This window comes from Bolinopsis microptera, chromosome 10, assembly GCF_026151205.1.
Source record: "Bolinopsis microptera isolate Bmic1 chromosome 10, MBARI_Bmic_1.0, whole genome shotgun sequence".
Taxonomy (NCBI): Eukaryota; Metazoa; Ctenophora; class Tentaculata; order Lobata; family Bolinopsidae; genus Bolinopsis; species Bolinopsis microptera.
The window spans coordinates 13,131,131-13,151,237 of NC_087081.1; the positions used below are offsets into that span (position 1 = coordinate 13,131,131).

Consider the following 20,107-nt stretch of genomic DNA (forward strand, 5'->3'; position numbering starts at 1 on the left):
GTGGCATGCAACGTATGTCAAAAAGAGAAACGAATAATGTACTCCTGAATTAACCTGGTGGCAGTGGTACGGTGCGCAAATTTGTTTTGCTTCTTCTATACATTATATATATACGTGAATTGAGAGAAGCGAGCTGTCTAGTCAGCCTACTACTAAAATTGTTATACGATTAGAATTAGATGCAGGTTGCAGGGTAATTCTATAAAGATGAATATTTACATGCTTGTTGTGCACGTAACATCCAATTCGTAAATTTGGGGGTCGTTCACATAATATTACGTAATCAGCTGATTGGGGGGGGGGGGGGGATGTTCCAAAAAATGGTTACGTAATATGTGAACGACCCCATACTGGAGCAACAAAACTTTTGGTTGTTACGTAAAATGGGAGAAGAAACAAAACTCTCGGATTAGTATTAAAAACTAAGAATAAGAAAGACCAACAATAAATATAAGTCATCATATCACAAACAAAACAGAATTTACTATTTAATGTAACTATAACATAGAGTCAGTGTTGACATTACTGGTGGTATTAGAATTCGAACTATATCAAAGTCATTGTAAAACTTTTTACATATTTGTTGGAAAAGCCAGTACCCTTACTCTATCTCTCTTCCGATGGGTCATTATTTGCATCAAAATGTCGAATGAATTATTTCATCATACATGTAATTAGTCAAATCACCCACAGTTATTCTCAATAATGTCTTGATTTTTTAAATTAAATCTTCCAGAAACCTTATTTACATACATAACAAACCTATTGGTAACTCGTTATACTAATATACCGATTACCGATACGTGTTCGCCGAGCCCGAACAATGTTTGGCATATTCATACATTGAACCGTACACTTATTAACCCGGTGCGGTAGAAAATAATCGTGTAAATAATATTTATAGAACGTTAGACCAGACAAAAGTCCAACTCTTGGATTAAATCCGCTCCTTTGATCTCTGTTTTTGCAAAATCAAAATTACTGCGCACTTATTATATCAACTACTTGAAATACACACACAAGATATTGTATAATTGATAATACCAAAAAACAGTGCGCAGAAATCGACTAATATAATGTTCTCGGCTATGTTATAGTGTTTTTGGTGCAATCCAATATCGGTATGTTTGTAAAAATAAGGTAAGGTTTGTAAAGATGAGGTGATTAAGCAACTGCCTCATTTTCCCACGTACTTAATGTATTCACATGATAAAAACTGATCATATCTACTTGACTCACTCTACTTAATATTACTCTAACATAATAAAAACTGGTCAATATTACCACCAATATTCAATATATGTTATATCAAAACAAATGCTTTAAGTGACAACGTTAGGTGTTCCGTTACACATCACCAAACATCTCCGTTTTCCCATGGCACTATCAAACCCGCAATCAGTTCCAACTAGAACTGCCAACTCGCGTTATGCTTCTGGCCACTTATACATCTTAAAAACCGTGCTATAAAATCTCGCCGCCGCACTCGACCATCATTTCAGGCAAAGTTGAGACTAAGTTTTGTTGAGAGATAGTCGATAGAGTTAAGACAGAGTTTTCGTTATCTGCTCTTGTAACTCCTACTGCAGCGGTCTCGAGATAACCGTCTGTCAAAGAACCGGTGTTCTAAGCTGTCTGAAGCAGAGAGTCTGTCCGCTGCGGTGTATTTCAGCATTCCTCTCAGCAGATCTGAAAGTGTTGCAGTTTAAGATACAAAATACGTAGAGAAGTGGGTAATTATAATTGATAGGTGAAGATTTTGCCTGGTTCCATTTCAGGGTAAGTAGACCCTGTGCGATTAATGGAAAATCTGATTGACTTATATAATATTATTATTATATATAATATTATTGTTCCTCTTAGTAAAATTGAAGTAATCATCCCGAAATAATCTTAGTCTAGTTTATTATTAAACGCTAGATACGTAAATTTAAAAGATCATATATATATATGTATATATAGTATAATGAAGCTAATTCTACCTCTTTATTTATCTTTTACCGGAACCCGTGCTTTTTTATAAATATTTTCCATGAATATTAGAGAATACTAGGGTTGCCATTATCGGTACAATTCTTTTTATCGCGATAATCGATAATTTTTTCGAAATTATCGCGATAATATCGGTTATCGGCGATAAATTTGGCAAGATAATTGAAGTTATATTTGTCTGCACTCTGCATACTTATTATGCTCCTATGCTATGTAACCTTGTAATATCATCATTATATAGCAACAAAATGGCATGAAATGTAAAAAATCAACAATCAGCAAATCTAACGAAGATTCATTCAAGTTACAACATAGTTTATTCAAAAATGTCTGCTGGCGTGGTACGACATATAATGAAGGGCGTATTTCTTAGATAGAGTCAGTTTCCTGCCTGTTAGTTGTGAATAGGTCGATCTCCCGAGCAAGGGTATCTATCCTTGGTACCGAGTTTTCGAATGGCCTGTAAGTCCTGATAACCAGTCGTCGTTTGTCTCTTACTATTTGAACAACCGCTGGTGCAGAGACTTTAAGTTACTTCGTGATAATTCTAGAACGTTACCAGCGATACGAAGTTATAAGGTTCTTTCTTTTAACATATCGTGTACGTAGACTATAAACTTCAAGAAAAGATCGAGAAAGTAGCGATTCTATCTTTCCAGCTATCAATAAATTGAAAAATCACTTCTGCTCGAGCGAGATTTGTCTCTTTTACACAGAACTGATAATGTCTTTAACTAACTCACTCAGTCTTTTCAGCATCCAGTTTTAGATTACCAAGCTCCAAGTCAACCAAAACGTCGTTCACTGCATTGCAGTTATTACTCCAACATACTGCACAGTGAGCTCCAACGGTTTTTGCTGTCTTGTTGTAGTCTGAGTTCCTTTCTGTGCTTCAACAAACAACAATAACTACGTCTGAGCATACAACCTTCAAATTCAATCCACCTACTTACTTAGATGCGACAGTGCAACATTTAAATTTTCATTGCCACAAATTCATACACAATACACACTACACAGCACGTCAGCATACCATTACACTGTAAATTATGCTAGCACTAGGGTTTTACTCTACAAACAAAAAAACAAACTAGAAAATCTGTGCCATTTTCCCCTAATAAAAGGTGGTCGATTATCGCGATAAGTCTCGAAAATTATCGCGATAATCGATAACGATTTTTGGAGAATTATCGCCGATAATTATCGGCCGATAATATCGGCTGGCAACCCTAGAGAATACCCATTTCCACCAGTTTGGACCAGTACTATCCTTTATTTGCCACTGCCCATTGACAGAGTATCTCGACCTTTCCAAAAATTTCCATACAATGACCACAGCATTCATTGCGTTTTTGGGTAGATTGGCCAGGTTCGACGTTGTGCTAGCTTGGACCGGTCTAGTCGCTATGTGTACCACATATTCTCACATTTTTACTTGTTCCTTCGTAGCGGCTACATTAAAATCCAGATCTACTGTGTGCTGAATAAAGTTTATAATTCTTTTCATAATGGACCCTTTTTCGCAGTATTTTTACCGTACCGCGACAATTGATCCCCCCTGTTATTAATCAATTGTCGCCCACCCTATTTTACGGGTAACCGACGTCGCCCCGTAAAATTTTAAAGTGCAACACACTAACTGAATTTTAAAGTAAAAATAGACCCACCCACCGACATATGCTCCAACCCACTTACTGCTCAAGCTGGGCACCCCTGTCTAACAGCACAATGGTAACTAGTGACACAATGGTAACTAGTGACACCCTACTTAACAACACAACAATATTTATGAGCAACACCAATGTGGGTACTAATGTCAAGTAATACAGCGTAGAAGTTACATAAGTATGAACATTGAAGATCCAGGATAGTTTAACATTACAATAGTAGTATACAGTGCTCAGTTCATTATCCTTTGTTAATGTTTGAGGCGGGTGCTTATCCTTTGTTAAAATGCAAGATGAAATACGTTCATATACTCATATCACACATCCAAACTGTACTGTTATCTTGGCTACAGTTGAACTGTGTGCCAACTATTACTTTGATTTACTTTTAGCTTTAATATATTTTTTCATATGTTTGTTTAATGTTTGTTGGTTCAGATGTCATATTTGGGGTCAATTTGAACTGAAACATCATCAAACGATTCTTAATTCACTAAATCATATTAAAAGCGGACAAAATTAAGAAAATAAAATTGCTTTAACTTTGTCGGCCTCTCTGAGACTGGTCTGATGAACTATACAGCGATTATTACACAGCAGATTGACCATGATTCAACGCGGCGACTCAAGGTTATTATCACAAATTATCAGAACATAATCATTATCATAATGATTATACGCCTCATTATCTGACGGGAGACAATCACTGATAACTTCGTGATCTGGATCTGTTATTTGATTGCTTTATAGATCTAGTTACTTATCGTCACGTGTCAAATCAAATACAGTTAACCTCCACACTAGTATGTTGGTATATACTACTACTACTACTATTACTACTACTATGTCGGACCTATGTCGGATCTACGCCAGATAACCCCTCTATATATCCCTGTCCCGCATCAGGGTTCGCAGTTCCTTTTTAGAGTTTGTCCCACCTTCCTTCAGTAACATAGACAAGTATCTTTGTCTATGTTGGTATATTTATGCGTTGAACAAGCACATAGGCGTTACCAAGATCGACATACTTCACTTCAAGGACATAGCTTAAGGAATGAGGGTAATCATCTAACGTCCAGTAATCTAATGTCTTAGTAATCTAAAGTGTGAGTTTACCAACACCATAAGCGTGATGTTGAGCAGTATAAGTTCTATAAATATAAAACCAAACAATAGAGTTATATACCATAACTCTATTGTTAGGATTACTTCGGTCAGGGAGGTGGATCTAAAGTGCCTGGAGTTTAGTCACGGGACAAATTTAACCAATCACCGACTAGTTCGTGCTTTATAAAATATCGTGTTGTCACGGCCCAGTCTTTGTAATTCTCTACTATCTTACTCGTTAGCCTAAATTTGCGGAATGCAATGCCTTACCATCTAAATTGAAATCTAAATTGCATCGACGACGAGGAGCATTTCATCGTCTGATGTTTTTCAAGTGTCCTCTCAGATTCTCTTAGATTTATATTCAGTTTAGTTTAATTTCAGCATGACCTTTCTCAACCCTTGAAAATGGTGCTCAGTCAAGCTGACTCATAAAGCTAATCAAACAAGCGCTCTGCTCATGGTGGATCGCGATCTATCGACTGATTTCATTAGTTTTATATTTGATATTCCTGTTACGCGTGGCTCCACCACGACCAGAGCAGCCGCATTTTCCTTGTAGCTGTGTGCAGCCGCCTAATTTCCCTAACATGATATGGGGGCGACTCTACTATTTATCCTGTATTTAAACTTCTTACTATCAGTATCTGTTATTTATATGCAAGGCTGAACAGGATCTGGGCATAATGTTAATTATCGTTATTAAGTGACTTGGATTACGGGTAAACCGTCCCTAAAATGTCACCCACCCCTAAAACGACACTCTTGATTGATTGGATCCCATCTTCTTAGAAAGTATCTTACCTAATCATTTGTAACTCCTAAACATAAAAAAATATCATTCAGACCCTGCCACATCCAGAAATTGAATCTAAATGATGCCATAAGAGCATTTTTTTCACTTTGTACGAATTTTTTACTTTTGAAAAAAAAAGCGCACAATTTTATAACTCTGGAATTCATTAATATTAACTCAGTTTTGGTCTAGGATAGTGATATTTACATATTTTAGCAACTTTGTACATATGACTGGAGATATGGAAAGTTATACATTACTCAATATTACTACCCTCCCCTAAAATGTCACCTGGCCGCCCCCTAAAATGTCATTTTATCAGATTCTGGCTTTGAGACTACAAGCATCATAAAATGGAGGTACCAGCCTATTAAACATCATATTTAGCATCTAATGGTAATATTGGAAAGCTTTGGCAGCTCAAGGAATTAGTTTTATTTTATTAATCGCAATAAACATCCCCTAAAATGTCTAATTATCCCCCCTAAAATGTCATTTTAACCTGATCAAATTACTCAGGCTTTTCCTAAGATGCAATGCATACTCACATTTCGTTGATAGTTGATGTTAATAATTAACAAGTGCCAAAACAAGAGCTATTATCGCACACCATGCGAACAAAATACAAATTTGACATTTTAGGGGAGAAAAAAATGACATTTTAGGGGGCATATCATAGGTTTACCACAAACCGTAGTTTTTGACATTCAATTTTGCTAAAAGCAGTCAAATCTAGTCTATAGAGAAGGTCAGATCGATTACTGGGTTGGCTTAGTTAACTACAGGTCACTAAAATTGCCAAAATGCAGGATGATGTTAAAAATCCCAAAAAATGCAATTAAAACATGCAATTTGCACTAGGTTAAAATCACATTGAATCCATTTCTTTTGTGCCAATTGTTAGTTTATAACTAGATAATCTAACTACAGGTGTAAATTTTGTTGACTGAGTTACTGTTTTGCCGTAAGTTCTGGGTTTTCAAAAAAAAAGTCCCCAAAATGTCACAAAAAGTAAATTGACTAAATTCCACCATTTTTTTTCAACTGAGAGAGAAATTCTGGTCGACACCTCTCAGAAATAGGTTATATTTGTCCCAGAAGTGGTTAAAATTAATAATTGAGCAACATTCTGAGTGCTACACAACCTGTTTTAGCTGACGTTTTAGGGGTGGTGCACGTGACATTTTAGGGGGTGATTACGGTTTTGAGGTACTTCCTTTAGTGAGTGAATGTTTTCAAGTAGCTTAATGTTTTAATAAGACAAAACAAATAGTACTAGTGGCAAAAGATAAATCAGGCCTCCTGTACATTTTGTAATTATCACACATATAGAGTTGACGTTTTAGGGGCGGTTTACCCGTATTCATTATTAGTCACGTGTGGTTGAGCTTGAAGTTGATATCGTTCCCAGTGAAGGCATTACAATTAGTTCTGCTCCAACTCTAGTTTGAAGTGCATTTCTTTAATGAGCTAAGATAGAACCTACTAAATCATCTTGCAAAATCAAATATGATTATGTAAATAGTTCTCAATAGTTTTTGTGTTTTCGACTCTAGCAAGAAATGAGGAGTTTTTTCGTGATGTGACGAAGAAAAAAAGAAGAGAATCAAAATGCATACTATTTAACTGTCCCATCCTCTTGGCTTTAGGTTTGTGAATTTGTTTTATTTTTAACCAACTGTGCATAACCCAGTATTTCGGCAACGAAACGCGCCTATTATCAGACGGCTACCTCTACTATATACTTGTCTTATTTGTAGAAATTACTACTAAAAACTTCAATACATGGGGGGAGGGGTTATTACAGCTGGTTTAATGACAGGTGTTGACACAATGTTCATATTATAATAATGACACCAAATCACTAAAACTAACCACGATCTCACTTAGGCGCCTTATTGTTTATTATAATATTCTAAATGACTCGTCATAGTTGACCGATATTTGATTCTAGCATAGAAGAGGTTAGACTATTTTAATATATTTTCTTTTCGCAGGTTCAAATCGTTTCATTGTTGATTTGTATTTCTGGGTAATAGTTGAACGTAGATTCTGGATCGGCATTCGGCAAATTAATGAAGTTACCAAGCCTAACCTTGGGTATTGAACTAGATTTTTAGTAAAGATGAAGGTTATCCTTACTAAAATCAGCATCTCAGAGTAATCAGAGTTGTTAGGATTGCTGTATTAATCCCACATAATTATTCTTGCAAAGCGGGCGGGCTGACGCAAGCTGGCTGCTTTCACAAAGGATGAAAATATAAACAATTGCGCGGCATGGCCATTAAAGGTACTGCCCAACTAGTCTGGCTCATATCTTGCAAACCCATTACAACAGTAAACCATCCAGGTTCTCATATTGCATGGGACTATTGTAATTTGGATTTTGAGATTGTCTATTTGAGAGTGACTTCACCTAAGGTTTTTTTTATAGGGTGCCAAGGGTGCCAGCACCCTTGCCTCAAATTTTTTCATCGAAAAATTAAAATTGGCTGAAACGAAAAAAAAAACATATTTTCTTGGGAGGGGGGGGGGGGGGGGGGGGGGTGAGGTTAGGATTGAATTGACCATGGTTAATGAGGGTCTGTACATGCTCAAATAGTGGGCCTGTTGATAGCTTGGATGTGTTTTATTATAGTGTAGACTTACTTACATGGGTCTATACTCTATAAGGTGGAATAGTGGGTCTGTTGATATTGATAGTGGGTCTGTTGTTATTAAGTGTGTGTCTACTCGCTTAATAGTGGGTCTTTGCTACTCTGAAATGGGTCTGTAGATTGACTTGTCGGTCTGTAAGATGAAATAGTGGGCCTGTTGATATTGATAGTGGGTCTGTTGTTATTAAGTGTGTGTCTACTCGCTTAATAGTGGGTCTTTGCTACTCTGAAATGGGTCTGTAGATTGACTTGTGGGTCTGTAAGATGAAATAGTGGGTCTGTTGATATTGATAGTGGGTCTGTTGTTATTAAGTGTGTGTCTACTCGCTTAATAGTGGGTCTTTGCTACTCTGAAATGGGTCTGTAGATTGACTTAAGGTCTGTAAGATGAAATAGTGGGCCTGTTGATATTGATAGTGGGTCTGTTGTTATTAAGTGTGTGTCTACTCGCTTAATAGTGGGTCTTTGCTACTCTGAAATGGGTCTGTAGGTTGACTTGTGGGTCTGTAAGATGAAATAGTGGGCCTGTTGATATTGATAGTGGCCGTGGGTCTGTTGTTATTAAGTGTGTGTCTACTCGCTTAATAGTGGGTCTTTGCTACTCTGAAATGGGTCTGTAGATTTATTTGTGGGTCTGTAAGGTTACAAAGTGGGTCTGTTGTTATTGGCAGTGGGTCTCTAAGGTCAAATAGTGGGCCTATTTTTATTAAGTGTGTGTCTACTAGCTTAATAGTGGGTCTTTGCTACTCTGAAATGGGTCTGTGGATTGACTTGTGGGTCTGTAAGATGAAATAGTGGGTCTGTTGATATTGATAGTAGGTCTGTTGTTATCAACTGTGTGTCTACTCCCCAATGGTCGCCTGGTAACTGGGCTGTGTTTATGACTGCAGTCAGTCAAAGATTTGAACTGTGGATTAGTCATTAGTAAATATCTGTCATAACATCCAAGCAAACATTCTAGAAGACTTCTATAAATAGTCAATAGTGTCCCCTAGACCGTAGGAAATGTAAAAATTTTAAGACGATGAGGCCTGAGTAAGTCGTAAATTCTGATTGGAGAATGCAGATTGCTGTTGTGAAGTTACCAACTTTACGTGAGTACTTGATTCTTTTCAATCCCAGTTTATTGCTGTCCTACAAATTTCTTTAATGCCAAATGTCGTCTAAAACACCCTGTTTCGCAAAAAATTTCCGGGGGCTGCGCCCCCCTAGCCCCCGCCAAGGGGCTCTGCCCCTGGACCTCGCTGGGGGCTGCGCCCCCAGACCCCTGCCACAGCTTGCTCGCTTCACTCGCTGCGCAGCTGGATTGGACATGTCGGCTCGCTTCGCTCACCGACAGCTCCCCTCAAAGAAAAATCCTGGCTACGTACCTGTACGTGAGTACTTGATTCTTTTCAATCCCAGTTTATTGCTGTCCTACAAATTTCTTTAATGCCAAATGTCGTCTAAAACACCCTGTTTCGCAAAAAATTTCCGGGGGCTGCGCCCCCCTAGCCCCCGCCAAGGGGCTCTGCCCCTGGACCTCGCTGGGGGCTGCGCCCCCAGACCCCTGCCACAGCTTGCTCGCTTCACTCGCTGCGCAGCTGGATTGGACATGTCGGCTCGCTTCGCTCACCGACAGCTCCCCTCAAAGAAAAATCCTGGCTACGTACCTGTACGTGAGTACTTGATTCTTTTCAATCCCAGTTTATTGCTGTCCTACAAATTTCTTTAATGCCAAATGTCGTCTAAAACACCCTGTTTCGCAAAAATTTTCCAGGGGGCTGCGCCCCCCAGACCCCTGCCACAGCTTGCTCGCTTCGCTCGCTGCACAGCTGGATTAAAAAACCTGGCTACCTCCCTGACCTATACCTACATCTTTATACTATAAGTATAAAGCCAGCATTTTAAGGGGTATTTGTAAGTTTTCCACATATGTATGAGTGGACTTTGGAAATCAAATTATCAACCAAAATGTGGTGGAATATTGCATATATATGAATAGTACATATAATCATTCTGACGGAAGAAGGTCATCAACTTCAAGTCATAAATTATGGAATGTAATATTTAGTCCAATCTCTAAGATTGTTGATAGGGAAAGTTCAAAAAATTGGATTAAAAAATTTGCGAAAAAAGTTACTGCGAGCGCAGCTCAGCCAGCGAGCCACATTCAATGGAAAAGTGGGTCTTTAACCCAAAAAAGTCAGCACCATTGGGTGGGTCTGTGGCACCCAGAAAAAAAAATCTTAACTTCGTCGGTGAAGTCTTCACCGACGCCAATGACAGCACCCTGTCAAGTTTCTTCTTATTAGTCTAGTGTAGTGAATTTGATAATTTTGGACAAGCAACATTTGTACGTTCGATCACACTTTCCACTCCTCAGCATTTCCAGTATCCAGCCGTGAGATTAGTATAACCCAATATTCGATAGTCCAATTATTGGTCCGTTTTTTTTTTGCGATTTCAGTGTGATTAGGACATCATAACCAAGCTCGCAAGCCCGTTTGAACTTGCGTAGAGACGTGGGACTAAAACATCCCCCACAAGCTTGACACTTATCAAACTAATATTGATGCTTGAGTACTATCTAACGCAATCTTTATCAGGATATAGAACATGCCAACAGAACCGCTCCCACCGACCACTCCCCACTTAATAATCCCCTTAATCCCGGAAGTGGACTACCTCTACTTCACCACTATCCTAACCTGCTTCCTGGTCGGCACCACCGGCAACACTATAGCCCTCCGGTACTTCCTCTCCAAACCACGTGACATACCCACCAGTATCTACATCTTCATCTCCGTAGTGGATATAACAGTGAGCGTACTGGTCCTGCCTTTAGCTCTACCCTACGTACTGTCTGACAGATACGGGTTCCTGTTGGAGACATCAGATGTGTTCTGTACCATGTGGGGTACCATGTGGTACATCTCCACCACTGCCACCATCTTCCTGGTGGCACTACTGAGCATCACACGTGCTTTACAGATAGTGTGTCCATTCAGGAGGCTACAAAAGGGCGTGGTTATCGGTGTGATGCTAGGGTACTTGTTGGTGCTGTTTGTACAGAGTACAGTACCAATGTGGATAGGGAAGAGTTACCATTACGAGTGGGCTACTACAGGGAACTGCGCGTGGCGGAACAGCATCTTAGGGAACAGCACAGCTTATCACGTGTACACTCAGGTTGTGAATTAGAGTTGTTCTTATCTTATTTTAAATTTTAAGACTTTAAAATAACTTAAGTTTTTTAAATAAATTAAGTTTTAATTTATTGGATTACTGATCTTCATTAGGTACTGATGATGAAAGACAATATTCTACCAAGGCCAATGTTGTAAAGATTAAATTCGAAATTTTTGAAACTCATTCGTTGTCTTATTGCGGGAAATACTGACTATTCCAACATCCAGGTATTCTTCTTCGAGACCTACTTCCCCAACATCCCCATCCTGATATCCTGCTTCCTGACCATAGGATCCCTGAAACCCTCCGACAACAATGCACTTAACCGAGCTAACAGAGCAGTCACCATCACCATCATCCTCTTCACTGCCCTCTACATGGTGTGTAACATTCCAGCTGTCATTATGTACTGCATCACCATTATTAACCAGACCACCAACCTGGACACTGATCTCAGCTCCTGGGACCGGCCCTACTGGTACTTCTTCAAGTTCTACAGTGTCCTGCTCATTCCTATCAACTCGGCGCTGAACCCCGTCCTGTATTTGTGGCGGATGAAGAAGATGAGGGTGTGGACGGTGGGAAAGGTGCAGGAGTATGCGAGGGTGGTGGGTGTAAGGTGCGGTGGTGGTGGTGGTGGTGGTGGGAGAGGATTTAGGAAGATTGTGAATAGTACCCCGAATACGGAGCACACTGTTAAAACGGAGCACACTGATGTTTGAAAAAGGAGATATTGTAGGTACCGGTTATTGTACTGTCTATATTGTTATATTGCTGTATTATTCATATTGTAGATAGAGTTTGATGTATTGTTGATCAGTTGAGCTTGATATTGCTGATAACAGGTTAAGCGTTACGGTTTTAAATTTTGCTGTTAAATTATCGCAGTAGATAAATAGTAATTAGTAGAGTTCGAAATAGCACCTAATGTTGCTAGTATTGGAATATCGCTTTTTTAAATTGTTGATGAAAAAGAGTTTAAAGTATTCTAATCGTACCGTGGTATAAGCTCACAACCCCAATCTCAGAACAAAAGGTTTAAACAGCTTATCCACTCAACCTTGACAAGATTTTTACAAACTGTAATTGAATTATTTAACTAGTATTCTAACCGAAAAAGGCGTCATGTGCGGTGGATTCTTCTCTCTGGTATTTATCGAACTTTTTGCAGTACTTCTTTATGTACCGCCCGGAGGATCCGCTTTTATCAAAATCTAACCTGGAATTAATTAATTAATTTCAAAATTAACCTAATCAATACGAGAAACTAATTATTTTGAGGGATCCAATTGGATCAATCAAATTAATCAGTTGTTCAGTTAGCTTAAAGTGCACCAACTAACGATTAAAAACATGAAGCAACAAAAAAAAACACATCAAGCAAAATACCTGTCGTCCTTGAAATATCTTTTTTTACTTTTCTGACAAATAGAGGCAGGAATTGTACCCAAAATGTGTTCCATCATTCCGAGGTGTTCTGCGTTATCGTGAGTTTGAAACATTGTGTGCCCTGTAATAATTAGAAATAATTAAATATCAATTAAATATCAATTATACATTTAATCAATCAAATGGTATTTTAAAATGAAGTAGTACCAACTGCTAATTATATGGTTAACATTTTTATTTATTGTGATGAAAAGAATAATTAAATAGTAGTAAAAATTAAAAATAAATTTATGAAATAATACTCTTTTCAAATAAATCATGTAGTAAGTAAACTGATGTTAAAACCTGTGTAAAGTTCAAACAGTATACACCCTACACTCCACAAGTCACAAGGGTAACTCCAGCCAATTTCAGCTATCACCTGTGCAGGCAATTGTAAATTAAAAGAAATAAAACTAAGGAATGAAGTTATTGATAATTTGATTAAGTTATATCTAAAAATTGTAATGCAATGGAAATAAATTGTAAGAGAAACAGCGGTTTAAAAATGTCTCGTGTATAATACCTCTTGTTACCTTAAAACAGATTGATTCATGTAGTACAGCAATCAATTAAGTCAATAAATTAATAAATTAATTAAGTAATGATTACCTCTGGAGCCCGGTAATGACGCGTGCTGACTATTCTACTGTGATGTTCCCCTTCGTGGGTCGCGCTGCCAAAATCTATAAGCTGAGTGGGAAATTTGATAAGTTTTGTATCACATAAGAAGCTAGCCTATACTAGAGCCTACAACTTCTTTAACATAGAACAAATAAAATGTCCGATAGAATAAGACAGTAAAAGCTAGAAAAATATTCTAAAGAAATGGTTAAGAAATTAACCATTAAATTTAAATTTTAATCAAATTAATAAATTAATCTTATTGTGATTTATTTCTACCTTAACTCGAGGGTTTATCACGCGTCTGACCGTTAAACCAGCGTGTTTATCATAAACACTCTCGTATTCACTCTCGACAAACAAAATGTTTTCAGGCTTGAGGTCAGTGTGCGTGTACTTCATTCCTGAGAAGAAAGCGTCACGTTATAACCATATATGGGCATATGGGCTACCTCACGTGATAACCAATCCGTTAGCGGACATTGAGGCGTATAATAGTTAGAGGGTTCATGCACTACTACCAAATATTTTGAGCAGTTTAAATATTAATTGTGTGATTCTTGTACTAAACTGAGGGTAATTACTAATTAGGAAGCAGATAGAATTCATTTAAACATGGCAAACCTTGAAATGCTGGTGAAGGAAATGCAAGCCCAAAGTTAGGTTTATGAATATTGCATGAAATCATTTAGAAATAAGTAGTCAAAAATCCTTCGAAAATTCTCAATTTTCATAAACTAAAAAAGCATCAGCTCCAAAGTGAATTTCTAGATCCCTAACTTACAACAAAGTTTGTAACAAATCACACCAGTTTTATAAGGAAATTATAAGTGCAACTCTACCCATTGCAAAACGCCTAGCGCGCAATTTGCACGATTTGCACGTGTCGCGAAATTACCATGAAGGAACGAGAGGGCTGTGAGAACGTCGTCTGCCATCCTCTGTATATGCCCCAAGGGAAAGGGAGTGAAACCGTTGTCCTTTAGAAAGTCGAATATACTCACACCCAGCACCTCAAAAACAATGCAAACGTGGCCGTGGTGGTTGAACGAGGCAAACATCTCGACTGATCCCTGAGGTTTGAGATTTTGCCGTGTTTTTCTACTTTTTTTTCGGGGTTTTTGTGTTTCCCGAGAAGTTGTTTGTTTGGAGACCAGGTTTGTTGGTCAGTTTAATTCCTACATTTCTACATTCCTACATTGATCTAGACAGCTTTTTGGGTGGACGTTGTTTATTTTCAATTCATGCACGTTTGATGTGCAAAACTGTCATCGGGTTTCCCTCAAAGCTGTCAGAGAGCTAAATTAGTGTAGATTTAGGCAAGAAAGTTGATTGGAAGTCAATCTTTGAAGGCAGACTGTCAAGTTGTTAAATACTCACCGACACCTCCCTCTTTAAATAACAACTTACAACACTCGGATTTACAGCAAATGTTAACTACTAATTTCAGGGGGGCAACATTCCAGAAATTTCCGCGTGTACTGTCCGGTATTTCCGCGTGTACTGTCCGGTATTTCCACGCATTGTGTCCAGGCTGGCGGCGAATTTAAACATCTCTGATCCTCCCCAGAATTACTTCCTGTCTGTTTGGTCAGCAAGTCCTGAACGAGTGGTTGACACGTGACGTCATATATTAACTGTGACGTCATAACTGATGACGTCAGAATTGAACTCACCTCGCAGCCTCCTGCTTTTCGTATCTTCTCCAGGATGTCTATTTCTATCTGTGCAGCATCACGGTACTTCTCAACGTTTCTGATTACTTTTACCGCCACTCGGGAGTCTACGGGGAGAAGAGATTTATTTAAAGAGGTAAAGAGGTTAACTTAAAGATGTAAAAGAGGTAAAATAGAAGAGATAAATTTAATTTTTAAAGCATTCTTGTGTGCTCGAAACAACAAAATTTCCATTGGTTTTAATCGTTCGCATGGCTGTGCAAAAAATTTGGTTTCCAAAACATTTAAAAATAAATATCAAACCGACCTGATTTATCCTTATCTTTGCACAAAACAACTTTCCCAAACGTCCCTTCCCCCAGCTCCCGCTTGATCTGGTATCTCTCATGCAGCATATCACATTTCTTGAAGATGAGATGTCCTTCTTCTGTGTTCTTCACGGGCTTACCCGACTCGTCTGACCTGGGACCGGGGTGGTAACTTGAACATACCTTCTCAGATATTCTTTAACTGGATTAATCTATAACTAAACTTTAGGGGTTCAGCGATTAGTTGAAAATTTAGAACTTGAGTGTTACAAAGATTCCTTCAAATAACCATACTTCAAAATTTCTTACAATATACCTGTCTTTATCACGGTATCTCCGCTTATCTCTTCTCTTATCTGACCCAGATCTGTCTCTGCCTGAAAATAGCCGTGTTCAAACACAAGGAAATATTGGGCCACGGCCTTTTTAAACTAGTTTAATACAAGGAGAAAGTTATGGATTTATTCATGCTCCAAGCTTGGCATTCACGCTATTATAAAGACTTAAAATAGCTGAAATTCTACAATATTCCATGTTCAGGGAGCGCGTACCTTCTTTAAGTTTCTTATACGTATCATTAGATTTGGCAAAGTCGCTGCAAGGATCAAAACGATACAACCCCGGGTACAGCCCAATAAAACACTTCATCAACTTATTGTTAAGCATGTTTAATGTTTACCAAACAATATCAGTTAGAAAATACCAGCGAATATTCCAGAGAAAAGTTGGACTCTGGAATATAAAAAGGAGCCGAAATTGGCTGACAAAACAACACTTGATATACGAATAAGAAACACTTAACACTTAACGGTATAACACTAGGAGAGTCAGCATGGGACAACGACCCTAAATTGAATGGCACAGTTGCCAGCTGTACATTATAAAGGAGCATAACAACAAAAGGGGAAAGATTTACGTTATACACAATTACACTGTGCTACGAATTATAGAAGCAATGTTAATACTAATAATTAGAATGATATTATGATGAATACGTGAGCATTTGTTGAGAATGAGAAGCACGACAAAAATGTTAAAAAGGTAACAAATTACAATGCTATGCAGGGTAGGAAGGTAAATTGAAGTTATTTTAGTTTGTAGAATTTACACACGGTTATTTTTGTCGTTCCAATATTACAACAGTTACACCCATGACATAAAAAGATTAAACACGATCTGTGATATTCCGGGACGAGCGGTATGTAGTTCTAGAATGATCCAGAGAGGAATGTGATCTATTGACGTACTGATTAAAAATAGATTGCATATTTATTATATGCTACTATTTCAATACCCAGTACAGTGAACAATCTAGAAGTTCGAATATCCATTGTTTGGAGTAGGAGCAGTCAGAGAGTTTGGATATATTGACAGTCGTGACTGACGCGTGCCACTTCACGAGAACTTCATCCTTATCAGATACAAACGGAAGCTTGAAATAATCACGAATCAGCGGACGAGACTACCTAAATAACAGTGCACAATATCGATTATCGTACCTTTTAACTTCACCACTGGTCCAGCCACCACCACTGTCCGAACCTGTTCCGTCATTCAATGAGATTACACAACATCGACTAACCAATCAGAGTTAAGCAATGACCAATCAAATCGGCAAATGCATTTTACGTGCGAAAGTCGATTTAAACTACTATTCAACTTGTTTCTAATACCATTGAATAACGAGACAAGTAACGTAGGGAGTAAGGGCCCCTTTTAGCAATTGGTTATCATGTCGGTAGTAATGAAAATATTGTAGTTTATTCCATTTAACTACTTTCAACACTTCTCAATCACAAAAATTTGAGTATTATATTATTAGGTAAAGCTAGGATGTTACACCGTTTAAAAAATATTAAACTGAAATAATTATGCATAATAATCGTAATTAGTCCCCTATACCGCACAAACCATAATTTCAAGAGACTGCTGAGCGCCGGAAACTTGAACTTATGAGCACTTGATTTTATTACGCTGACTCATTATTTTAAACATGTGGCATTCAGTTTATTCATATTATGCTTCCTTTATGATACTGATAGAGAAAAGTAAATTTATTGTATCATCAAAAACCCTTACAACCCGCGCCGACAACTAACTCACTCATAAAAATAGAAATAAATAAAAAATGTATGTACCGTGAGATGATTTTGCGGTGTGGAATTTATCGGTTTTCTCCTTTCCCTTAGCTTCCTCCCTTTTGCTCAACTTCTTCTCTGTAGCCCCTTGAAGTTTAGGAGTCTCCACAGAAAGGGTATGTACATTATCACGTGATTTAACCTTATCGTGTGAGATGAAATCATCTTTTGACGAGTCGCAGGGATTGTTTTTATCTTGGTCTTCCATCACAAAAACCATGCGTCCATTTTTTGGTGGACCTCTCCCGTTCTCTTCCGATAGAACTTTCTCGGAATTTTTCACGTGAACTTTTCTGGAATTTATCTTAGGAGCTTCCCCACTGTTTTCTGGAGGTGATCCTCCTGCATGATCATAAGAAAAAACCAGATCTCGCAATGAAACAGCCGATATACTCTTACTCCCGTTGCTCATCCTTGAATATGGTAGTGATCTAGCAGATGCCTCGGACATTCCATCAGATTGGATACTCCCACTATCATTACGGTCAGGTACTTGGGGTTCATGGCGAACACCACGTGTAGTAATACCACGTGTAGCTTGTCTCATAGCATTAGCCACAATCGCCCACATACCCGTCACCACATACCCGTGTTTGAGGCAGTGCACTAAAGTGAGGGTGTCGGTCTGAGGCTAGACTGGGTTTATATTGAGATATTTTACACTCGAGTAAAACTTAATTACCAAACACAGGGTATATCTGACTTGTACGCTGGGTTGGACTCTGAACCTTCCAGTGATCTTTGAATGATGCGGTGGTTTAATCTTTCAACAGTTGAACTTTATCCTTCAACAGGTCAACACAAATGATCATCATAGATAACTTTCAAGAATGCCAAAACGAAAACAACGTTATTTACAACTAAACTAAATCAACAGCTGACAGCTGGCACGTTAGAAAACACCCACTTACAGCACTGTTACCGGTTATAGCAACAAAGCTACGGGTTTATTTGTTTAGTCATACTGCTCGTTAGTTATTGTATGTCTGTGTGATAGTGAGTGTGTGTGTGTGTGTGTTTAAGTCTGTGTGTATTCCTTGGACACTATAACAGGAAATATTTGTAAAATCATATAATATATCAATTACTCAGTTACTCGGTTACTGGCATCTCAATTGACACTTCATAGGGCTCCTACTAATTTTATTAAGATATTCCGATCTTCCGTCAAAACTACATTTACAGAGGTGATGAAGCTGCACAATGCTATGTGCCTATGAGGCCGAGAAAAGTTGGCCCCTAAATTTAGAATTTTTAACGTTATTCTATTGCGATCTTGAGCTTTCAGCAGCCAGCTCAATTAATACAAAAATGCTCAACTCACTGTGATTCATAAATATTTCCAGATATGTCAAGAATTATTTTGAAACTACTGAATAATTCCAAATTCCACAAGATCCCGAAAAACGAAAACAACACGGTTCATTCCCGAAAAATATTCGTCCGTACCAATTTGGAAACTATGCATGAAGTGTGAACAAGAAATACAAAGGCAGTAAACAAAAATGAGAATAAATGAGCATATTATGCAATAAATTATTCATATTATGCGATAAATTATTTCCTCAAAGTACATGAGCGAATTGCATACATATTTATATGATAGGATACATTGCAAGGGTAGGGGTATTAAAACATTAACATATTCCGGAATTCATAGAAAAACGTCAGCCAGGCAACTAGTTACAACCGACACAACTTGAAGTAAAACTAGCACAATTTTAAAACATACACGTCTTTTAAAATCACTTAAAGTTTAAAACGAACTTACTACGTCGACGTGACGAATGCCTCCGTCGTTTCCTCCCTTCGTGGGAATGTTCCCGTCGTTTTCCCGAGCTGCTTTCCCGCCGTTTCCGGGAACTGCTCCTTGGCCTTCTTCTGGACTCATTACGGCGTTCAGAGCTGTGTTGTCTTTTCCTTGAGGCGTCCCGCCGCGACGACGAAACCCTGACAAATTTCATATAACGCTTTCTGTTTTTAAGATTAATGCCTTCGCTAGTCGCTAAAACACTGAAATATAGTATTTCAGGGCAATTTTTGCTTCATAAGCTGAAAAAAAGGTGGCTATTGCTAACAATTTGTTACCCTGAACAGCATTCCATGTATTTTACAGGTTTCAAGTATTTTTCAGTGGAAGTTTGCCATAGTGATATTATTGTCTAAGGCGTTAGCCCCGCTCCCGGTTGGAGCAAAGTGCAAACGACAACAATTTCCACGGAAATATAGTCAAATAACTCCCCAACATCACATACGATGTCAATTATTATTTATTAGTTACCTGCTCCTAGAGCGGTCCCGACGAGAAGAAGACGTACGTTTTCGTCGTCGGTGTCGTCGGGAGTGATATCTGTCGTCAGGAGGATAGTCTAGGGACATTGATCGTCTAGTCATACTACAGAGGAAGATTACTAATTAGCTAATTGGTTAATTATCCAATTAGATCAGTGTTTGCTAATCCTGTGAAGTTGATCTTTAAAACCAGGTTTATTCAGCTTCTACAAAAGGTTTTAACCAATTAAATTGATACCACCAGGTTAGAT

At 38.2% G+C, this 20,107-nt stretch overlaps 1 protein-coding gene across 3 annotated transcripts; it reads right to left on the reverse strand.

Annotated features, from left to right (window-relative positions):
* Positions 1-409: 409 nt before the first annotated feature.
* Positions 410-19,955, reverse strand: LOC134821729 (dual specificity protein kinase CLK2-like). 3 transcript variants are annotated; one of them, XM_063832472.1, is made up of 12 exons: positions 19,846-19,955; positions 19,336-19,514; positions 15,743-15,803; positions 15,426-15,580; positions 15,119-15,225; positions 14,341-14,515; positions 13,722-13,846; positions 13,431-13,511; positions 13,125-13,200; positions 12,780-12,900; positions 12,503-12,609; positions 410-1,689 (listed from the first exon to the last, which is right to left on the reverse strand). In XM_063832472.1, the coding sequence occupies exons 1-12, from the start codon at positions 19,941-19,943 to the stop codon at positions 1,562-1,564; spliced, it is 1,413 nt and encodes a 470-aa protein (XP_063688542.1). In that variant the 5' UTR covers positions 19,944-19,955; the 3' UTR covers positions 410-1,561. The 3 variants fall into 3 exon arrangements, with proteins under 3 accessions (XP_063688542.1, XP_063688541.1, XP_063688543.1); XM_063832471.1 differs by lacking the exons at positions 19,336-19,514; positions 19,846-19,955 and adding an exon at positions 17,565-18,527; XM_063832473.1 differs by lacking the exons at positions 19,336-19,514; positions 19,846-19,955 and adding an exon at positions 15,978-16,141.
* Between the last annotated feature and the right edge of the window lie 152 nt (positions 19,956-20,107).

Excerpts from the sequence above, each read along its gene's own strand:
- LOC134821729 (XM_063832471.1), bottom strand. The coding sequence starts at position 18,135 with ATGTGGGCGATTGTGGCTAATGCTATGAGACAAGCTACACGTGGTATT. Across the intron at positions 15,226-15,425 it reads CAAAGATAAGGATAAATCAG|ACTCCCGAGTGGCGGTAAAA; the intron begins GTCGGTTTGATA and ends TTCTCCCCGTAG. Across the intron at positions 12,610-12,779 it reads AGATATTTCAAGGACGACAG|GTTAGATTTTGATAAAAGCG; the intron begins GTATTTTGCTTG and ends AATTAATTCCAG.